Genomic DNA, 9,470 nt, shown 5'->3' with positions numbered 1-9,470 from the left:
CCACCTAATTTTCTGTCTCCCCCTCACGCGTTTGCCATCTCTTGGAATCCAGTCAGTTACCCTTAATGACCACCGGTTATCCTGCCGACGTGCTACGTGCCCGGCCCATATCCATTTCTTCTTCTTGATTTCAACTATGATGTCCTTAACCCCCGTTTGTTCCCCGACCCACTCTGCTCTCTTCCTGTCTCTTAAGGTTACACCTATCATTTTCCTTTCCATCGCTCGCTGCGTCGTCCTCAATTTAAGTTGAACCCTCTTTGTAAGTCTCCAGGTTTCTGCTCCGTAGGTAAGTACCGGTAAGATGCAGCTGTTATATACCTTCCTCTTGAGGGATAGTGGTAGATTACCATTCATGATTTGATAATGCTTGCCGAATGAGCCCCAACCCATCCTTATTCTTCTAGTTATTTCACTCTCATGGTTCGGCTCCGCGGTTACTACCTGTCCTAAGTAGACGTACTCCTTTACAACTTCCAGTGTCTCGCCACCTATCGCAAAGCGCTGTTCTCTGCCAAGATTGTTCCACATTACTTTCGTTTTATGCATATTAATTTTCAGACCTACTCTTCTACTTTCCGTATCCAGTTCAGTAATCATGAGTAATCACATTTTGTGTACCTGCACTCAAAACAGGACAGTTCAACCCAGATGCAGGCCAACGAGTTGCAATAAAACCCAAGCAAATTAGAATTGCCCTTGTGGGCAAATACGAGGTCTTAGAACAAAAGAAAAAAATCACAGCATATCCACGGAGTGAATGATGATGAGTGGGCGAAGCTGCGGAGGTGCATCGGTAAACCGTGAATCTTCCGTGAATTCTGCCCAGTACATCATCACCGACGTGAGATCGGGCGCGTTTATACTAAAGGTTCGATGAGTTATGACGACTTGCAGCTCACTTTAATTTTACATGTACGCTGTGAATTTTCATTGTTTAGAAAACCATTGCTTTAGAAAACATCTGGCGTCTTTCGTTAAGCAGCTGGCGTCTTTTCGTTTTGCTTTAGAAACATCTGGCGTTCTTTCGTTTTGCTTTTACAAAACATCTGGCGTCTTTCGTTGGTTTATTTCATCAATCAACGGCGTTTTGAACAAAATTTTTATTGTTTAATCACGCACAGGAGAAATCTCACCAGGCACTACCTTGGAGGTAAACAATGGCTGCTAATGGGAATGAGAGACAGAAGAAGTCGGCTTTTAACTAACACTTACACTTCTACTTCTACTAACGTTTCCTACTGGAACATGCCAATGGCTGCTAATGGGGAATGAGAGACAGAAGAATTCGTCTTTTAGTTAACGCGCACGCTGCGAATTTTTTATTGTTCAACAACGCACAGGAAAAATCTCCCACCGGCACCACCTTGGAATTCAAAGCGTAAGACTGGTTACGCACTACGACTACTACAACTACGACTACGAGGGACGAACGGGTGCCGCCTTAAGGAGCTTCGCCCCTAAAACATGGACACCATACCAATACACAAAAAAGGAGACATGAAAGATTTAAAGAGCTTTTGCACAGGCCAGCTCAGTACTCCCACTGTTATACAAAAAAGTCGCAAAAAAATTTCAAGTACAATAACACATATACAGTAAAACCTCGGTGATACGAATCTCAATGGGTAGCGTTTAATATTCGTATCACCCGAAATTTGTATCACCAATAAACCAGCAAGAAGCGCATTTTCGGCCATTTATTTACGCGAGAACAAGTCCCGGATGTCCTTCTGGACCTTCTTCTTCGCCAGGTCAACCATCAACGAAGCCTGGAACGTAAAGAGCTGTGCTGACGTGCTTTCACGAACTCTCTCCGATGCCACGCTGCACCTCATAATGTCCAGGGCATGCATAATTTCGGCCGTCGACGGGGGCTGCTCACTGGCACTGCAGTCGTCGTCGTCATCGCTGCTCACCATTTCGGGATGTGAGGGCGCCACTTCATTGACTATTTCGTCGATCGTGCGCAGTTCACACGTCGCAAGGTCGTCGTCTGCGGTGACAAAGTCGTCTGCGGAACAATCTAGGCCAAGTTGCTCCCATTCCTATATATCGTCCTCAGACTCCTGCGAGGCTGTCGCCGCAGACTCCACAACGCCGCATTTGTCAAAGCAGTTCGCTATAGTTGTGGGCGTGACACGATCCCACGCCATGGCGATGAAGTGCAGGGCGTCCAAAAGGGTGATCTGCAAGTTATCGTCTTTGCGTTCGATTTTGGCCAAGAGATGACGCACAAGAAGTCTTTTGAAGTAGTGCTTGGCATTCCGTATTATGCCGGCACCTAACGGCTGTGGATGGCTTGTTGTGTTGGCCGGCAGAAAAACTAATTTTATATTGCAAAGCGTAACTTGCTTAGGGTGTGCGGCGCACTGGTCCAGAAGCAGAAGGATGTTCCTGTTTTGGCTCGACATCTTGCGGTCCAAGTGTGTGAAGAACTCGAGAATCATCTCCGATGTCATCCAGGCCTTCTTGTTGGCCTTGTAAGTGCACTGAAGGCGCCCGGCCAACTTGAAGCAGCGAGAATTCTGATAGCGGCCAATGACGGTGAGCTTCATCTTCTCTGAGCCGTCGGCGTTGCAGCAAAATAAGACTGTTACGCGCTGCTTACTTTTCTGGCCGCCTTGACAAGAATCGCCCTTAAAACAAAGGCTTTTTTCAGGCTGCAGATTATAAAAGAGACCGGCCTCATCTGCATTAAAAATATTGCACGCTTCATAGCCAGCAATGAGTGACGGTAGCGTGCTTGAGATCCAGTCGTTAACAACAGCAGCATCGACTTTTTTGCCTTCGCCGCTGACGGTTTTGTGCGCTAGACCATGCCCAAGCAACCACGGATATCCGCTCAGTATCCATGCAAGAGCCCAATGTCCAGTGCCAGTATGGGACATTCAGTGGATGCACATTAGAGATACCATCGTGGACATCCATTTTTGGAGTTGTGACATACGTACGAGTTATAATCGATTATGGATCTTCGAAGGATATTCATGTATGCCTTTATGAAAAAGTCCACAAATGAACATGTATTCACTACGTAAGCTGAAACAGCATCTTTCTTACACATGGCAATGCGCATCATCGCGTCATAACCAGAAAATTGTCCACTAGACTTAGAACCCAGAAACATCATTGAGGTACCACGTACAATAAAATATTTTCATGTATACCCCATACTGATCGCAATATAATATTGACTTATTCGCTTGATTGTTCTATAATATGAACTAATTGCCAGTAAACAGTTTAGTTGTGTAACTGGCAGCCCAAATGACTAAAATAAGAACTAGTATATGCATCTGCTCGCCTTCTACTTCATTTAAAAACCCTGCGCAACATTACTCAAGATCTATGAAAATGTCACTGGCCTGCTTTTACATACAATGCATGTGCTTTTCTGGTCTATAATTAGGATACCAAATTTAATTTGTATAGTTGAATTAAGATCTCTACACTACTCAGTGTTATCTGGAAGAACACTTTATCAGCTGTCTTAACACTGTGCTGAGCAGGGTTCCCCTTCAAGGGGGGTGGGCAGGCATGGGTTCATCTCAGCACCCTATTAAGTCAAAGTATGAATGTATGGCACAGACTTTGCGCCTCCCCTCTTAGTTGAATAGGGGGGGGGGGGGCGCCCCCCTTGCCCTCCTTGTGCACACGCCAATACATGCACCTAGCATTCCTTTTTTTCACAATCTGAGTGTTAAGAGGCTTTGGTTTTCCCTGAAGCAAAACGGAAATGCGGGCCAGTTGGTACTGGTTCATACTTGTATACCTAAAGCATTAAGACGACATGGACAAGAAAGAACGCAACACAATGCAATTGTTGTGTGAAAGTAACTATTTCCAACCTTATGCATGCGTTGTTATCCCGTAGTGCATGTTGTCATCTGAAGAACCAGGCAAATTTAGTACAAGAAAAAATCCTTTTATTTAACAGCTGACTATTTTTTCAGCACAACCAGACGTACAATTAAGATACAGAAGGTTTTAACAGTTTAGGTTTTCTTCGCCATGTACCGCTCTTTAGCACGACGCAGCCACTCTTTTATTTGGAATTCCACTTCACTCCATGTTGCGTCCTTCAGGTATTTTGTCCGCCTCACGGCTTCTGAAGTAAACACAAACACTTGAAAAATTTCATAACAAAGACAAGTGTAATTGCACAGCAAAATATACTAACCAAAAAGCACCTTCCACAGTTGGAGGTCTCTGAAGCGCTCCTTGCCTTTGCGGCCATGCATACTGAAGTGCATTGCAGCAACATCGTTCATTAAATGATTCAACATTGTCTTCACGGTGACATTTAATGTTCTTGCACCAAAAGTAGTCATTTCGACAATCTAGAATGGAGAACTGGATTTAGTGGTGGGGTCTTATTGCATTGCTGCTTTTAAAAGCACATGCATTGGCAAACTGCTAAAATGATATCATTTAATATGATGAATGTTCAAATAAAAGATAAAAGTAATAAGAGAGCCTAAACATCAAAACCTGTATTGCAGTGATAATGCTGATCACTCACCAAGGCTTCACGTTTCTCATCAGTGAGACTGGCGTCAAATGCCTTGACAGCTTCAACAGATTCCAGTGGCTCAGCCAAAACATCTGGCATGCAGCTTTCCGCTGGCTTTTCACTTGTGATCATCAGGGTTGACAGCATGTCGATAGTTTCAGTTTGGGTGTGTCTGATTATGCTCATGGTTGTCAGGATGCGTTTCTGGAAGTCTAAGAGCAGCGATGAAAATAGTTAAAACACAGTGCGAAAATCGTGCGACAGTCAACTTACCAGCAGAGCTCAGAACGTTCGTGCAGTTCTCTGGTTGACCTGAAAAGAAAAAATTATGCTGCATTGTTTTTTGTTGAGTTAAAACCCCAGAAGCAGCTCTATTGGCAAGCAAAATGTGCCTTCTGCAGTTTCCCGCACAAATATCATGTGAGATCTCAAGTACTTCGGTAATAAAAGGAGATTAGATTTAAATTCTGAATTAGTTGGTGACATGCATGTCTGTGCAAGGAAGACATCCGGACAGCAAAAATATATACCTTGGCGGTGCCGTCCTGATACGCATACCAACGCTGGCTGTTGTGGCTCCAATGCACTGTTAGAACCTGCAGCGCATCAAGATGGTGGAGTGTATCGTGGAATGCAAAAGAACAAATAAAGTGAAAACTATGCTTACATGTTTCTGCTACAAGACACCCTTCAGCTAGGTCCACGGGTCTCCCAGTTGACTTTCTCTCAGGTAGTGCATGGCTAGGCGCTGTAGAAAGAAAGATAGAATTCTTTATAATGTATAGCTGGCTGTTGTGGCTGCAATGCATTACTAGCTGCAGAGCATCAAGATGGTGAGGTATATCATGGGATGCAAAGAAAAAAAGTAACTGAAAAATACGCTTATATGTTTCTGCTACATGACTACCTTCAGCTGGTTCCATGGGACTCCCAGTTGACTCTCTCTTAGATAGTGTCTGGCCATGTGCTGTAGAAAGAGAAATAGAATACTTTATAGCATAAAAAGAGCTACAGGGGCATTTACCACCATGTAGGTATCGGAACATCTTCATTCTACAAACTGCTTTATCTGAATTCGTACTTATCACAGTCGTTCGATAAAAGCCAATTGACCAATTACAGTTAAAATATATCATTTGACAGCAACAAGTAGCTTGTGCAGGTTGATATGGTACATTTTGGGATGACAATGCCTGAGTCCTCGCATTAAATAAATAAACCATGTCAGCAAACTACACATACATGCTTGTTCCACAGAAAGCTGAGTGGCCTGTTCCAGAGGACGTTGTGGTGCTTACGTATGCACTGCAGAATGACAAGAAGAAAAAAAAAACTTGCAAACATTTAAGAGAGTGCCTGTGCTGGTAAGTGGGAGAATTCCAGAAAACAATTTCTCCCTGCAGTCATTTCCAATTGGCTTTCAGACATCAGATGACAAACTGCCGAGACGGCAGCCCCATGTAAAACCTCAACAGCAAAAACTTCCCTGCAAATCATCATTTTCCTTCAGCGTGTTTTGAATGCTGCCAAAAAGTCAGGCTTCCAGTTGCGGGGTTTTATTCCCATTACTGCTCCTGAAAGACATGTAAACAGGTTCATTATGTCTCTATAAATATTATGGAGACAATTATTGGTGAGCCCTGGCCAACGTATTGCTTCTTTTACCTTTTCTCTGGTTTTTCGCTATACTGCCTGTCAAAGAGTCCCCCTGGTTGTTTTCCTCATTACAAGCTACCTTGGGCACCGAAGGGCCTGCGTGCCCCACAAAAAAGCTACTGCGCGTCCTGCAAGTCGCCAAGCCCCGTGTCACAGGCAGCGCCATCTCTGGCAGAAAAATAACTGGAGTGTAAGCAGCGCGCGTTTTCCCTTCTCTCCACCGCGTTGCCGCTCGCTTCTGTGCACGTGCAGAGCTCTCGCGGTGCACTTGCGGCGCCTCACAATGTACCTCTTACAGTGCGGCTTCAAAAGGATCTTCAAGCTTATCTGGCACTTCCGAAAAGCGAACTTCATAAAAGGAGAAAGGCTCGTCAGTCACGTTAACGGTGAAGAGCAGACGACCGACGACAACGACGCCCGACTGAAAGCGAAATGCATTTCCCAAGTCGCGATTACACCGTGTAGGACGTATACATTGAGATAAAATGCGTTGGCGGGCTAGTTGGTGAGAATCCATATTGCTTTTTTAGCGCGAAAAACGACACCACAAGAAAGAAGACGGAACACAGCGCCGTGTTCCGTCTTCTTTCTTGTGGTGTCGTTTTTTGCGCTAAAAAAAGCAGTATACATTGAGGTAAGTCACATTCTGTCATGTTAAAGATGAATAATGGTCCACATGCACTCCGAAATGAAGCCGTACACGCTATCGATGTTCTGTGGTGTGGACTACGAATCATATGATTGTTGTTTTCATATGGCATGCTTACAATAGCAGCCGTGTACTTTCGTGAACAAGCGCTTGCGGCGTGCGAAAAAAAAATTACACGGCCATGGCCCTGTTTCCTGAGAAGGTTAGAGTCAAGTCCTCCGTGCCGCTGGAGAATCACCCGCCGATTAAGACGCGAGGCAGCTAGCTGAGCTTTAACTACTGTGAAGCAAGATGAACTGCTCGCCTCGTTTTTTCGGCTGTCGCGTCATGCTTGCAGTCTCTTTTTATGATATCGACTTGACAGGCGTATAAAACCTGCTGCGCGAACGCGGCTAGAAAATCGCACAAAGTCAGAAGGCGGTTATTTCAAGTTTGCAATTGCAAATCATGTATTAAGTGCGAGTTATATTTAGCGGCTTAAATATATATCACCCTAATAAAGTGACAAAAACAAAGCAAACCTGCAGAACGATGTCAAAGATTGCTGAAAATGCACAGACGTCCGTTCCAACGTGATAAAGCAGGCTTCCCGACGCGTGAATTGCAGGCGCCGAACTTCTGACAATGCGCCGAGTTAAGTTGAATTCAACCAACCGCGCAACGCTAACGGTATAACGCGAGTGTGAACGTTCAACAACGACGGGTAGGTCTCACGAACACGGGAAACCAAAACACAAAGTTGCTTCAACTACAACCGTAACCGGAATTTCACAATGCGAGAACACAGCGAGTAATCATTACTGTAGTCGCTGCGTGCATGCGCCGCGTTACTTACCGATTCACGAAGTCGAAACGAACGAAAGTGACGAACTCAGACAGCCAAAATAGAAGGCGAGACAGCGCTGTCAGCTATCCACGCTTGCCGCCTTTATTAGATGCGAAGTATCTTATGGCGGAGTTCAATCCGGTGGCGGTGGTTTTGTGCGGCGTGACCACCCTTACTGCGCATACCCTCTCCGCTTCCCCTCCCCCTTTCCACTCTTCCTCTGAAACGCGGGCTAGACATGCCGAAATTCTCTCCTGCGCAATGCCACGATGAGCACCAGCGCATGCGCGTCCCCTCCCCCTCTCCTACGCTGCCCCAATTTCGCACGCCTCTCGACCGCGTTCCCCCGTTCGCCCTGTGAGAATTAACGACCAGGCTAGAGGGAAGACAAGACGCGCGTAGCGTTCCTCGTCGCGTTCCACGACGCGATGTCGGTAGCATGCCCAACGAACGCCAACGGAACGCGATCGTGCAAGTGCTCCGCCTTCGCATCGCCTCATGGTCACCTTTAGCGGGAAATGGTAATCTTTTTTTCTCGTGCGACACGCCCGGGAACGAATACAGTTTCACACATAAATCGTGTGCCTTGGTGTTGTCTGCACTGTTGTGGCAGGCCAATAAACCGCAATACTTCGGACCTCGCTTGCGCTTCCGCGGGGTCGCTTCTGCCATCGCGGAAATGCGCAGCTTCGCTCAGCAAGCCTCTCGGTTCAACGTACCGAGCTAACGGCCCCCCAGTTACCCGCACCGACAGAAGAACGCGTGCGCACGTGCGCTAGCGCTACCGTGAAAGAGGCTGTCAGCCGCGCATGCACTACAGAGCTTTCCGACAGAGCCGCAGCGCGGCCAGCGCGGCGCTGTCGTCGCGCCGCAAACTTGAGCTTGGGTTCCCTATGGTGGTACACAACACGGCTAGGGAATTCATTCTGTCAAATAAAAGAAACCTCGAGATAAACACTATCGCTCAGCTCACGTCAACACGCAGCACATTGTAACACAGGCAGACGACGCGCGTTGCCCACAGGAGGTTCAGTGACGTGGACTGGACATGTCCAATCAGATCAGCCGGCTGCGTGACGTCGCGCTTCCAATACGACGTGCACTGTAATTGGGCGGGATCACAGCTGAGTCGCTGTAATCGGTGGCGATTCGCAGCTTTAAAGCCTTGTAATAAATTATACAGTTTACGCACATAGCTTAAATCGGTCTGTAAATGGTCCTTAGGACTTGCTCTACCGGCCCAATGTGTTTGTACAAAAGTGTCAAAACCGTTTCAGGGTCCTTTTATTGACGACGCTTTGAAGAAATGCACATTGAGTACCAGCGTTTATGTGCTTGTTGATGTCATCCTTGCGCGGGATTCACGATATGCTGTGTACAGGTATACTTCAGCTACCACGACGGTTAAATCATGATCGTAGACGTTAGTCGTCGCGATGAAGATGTGCTACTCGGCGTCAACGTGGGTGCATCCACGTCACACAGTGCTAGAAGCTCCCATATATCCTTACACAATAAGCACTACTTCTGGGAAGACACGTTTGACTTTTGTGTTATACCGATTCCTATAACGGAGGGATCGGCCATGTTTTTTTTATTGCGATTGCAATTATATGGACAGTCTCGACGGGTTTTTGCCGTCGCCGTCATGTCCCTACCGTATGAAGTCCAAAATGATAAGATCCACCCGCGCATCGTATGTTCTACCGCGTGTAAAAGCGCGCGAGCGGGCGCGACGAACGCGGCCGAAGCAGAGTTCAAACGAGCCGGCCCATACCCATCGCTCCCGTCGCTCGGGGGTGCATGCGATGACATCACCCCGC

General features: G+C 46.5%; 2 protein-coding genes across 2 annotated transcripts; both read right to left on the bottom strand.

Annotated features, from left to right (window-relative positions):
- Positions 1 to 2,048: 2,048 nt before the first annotated feature.
- LOC119395559 (tigger transposable element-derived protein 6-like) lies at positions 2,049 to 2,558 on the bottom strand. The gene has a single exon (XM_037662533.1). It carries the CDS (start codon positions 2,556 to 2,558, stop codon positions 2,049 to 2,051), a length of 510 nt encoding a protein of 169 aa, XP_037518461.1.
- Positions 2,559 to 3,998: 1,440 nt separating this feature from the next.
- LOC119395558 (uncharacterized) lies at positions 3,999 to 9,428 on the bottom strand. The gene is made up of 5 exons (XM_049416422.1): positions 9,425 to 9,428; positions 4,790 to 4,828; positions 4,526 to 4,728; positions 4,184 to 4,343; positions 3,999 to 4,111 (listed from the first exon to the last, which is right to left on the bottom strand). Exons 1-5 carry the CDS (start codon positions 9,426 to 9,428, stop codon positions 3,999 to 4,001), a joined length of 519 nt encoding a protein of 172 aa, XP_049272379.1.
- Positions 9,429 to 9,470: the final 42 nt, after the last annotated feature.

Source organism: Rhipicephalus sanguineus, chromosome 6 (genome assembly GCF_013339695.2).
Source record: "Rhipicephalus sanguineus isolate Rsan-2018 chromosome 6, BIME_Rsan_1.4, whole genome shotgun sequence".
Lineage (NCBI taxonomy): Eukaryota > Metazoa > Arthropoda > Arachnida > Ixodida > Ixodidae > Rhipicephalus > Rhipicephalus sanguineus.
This window is presented reverse-complemented; position numbering and strand designations above follow the sequence as displayed.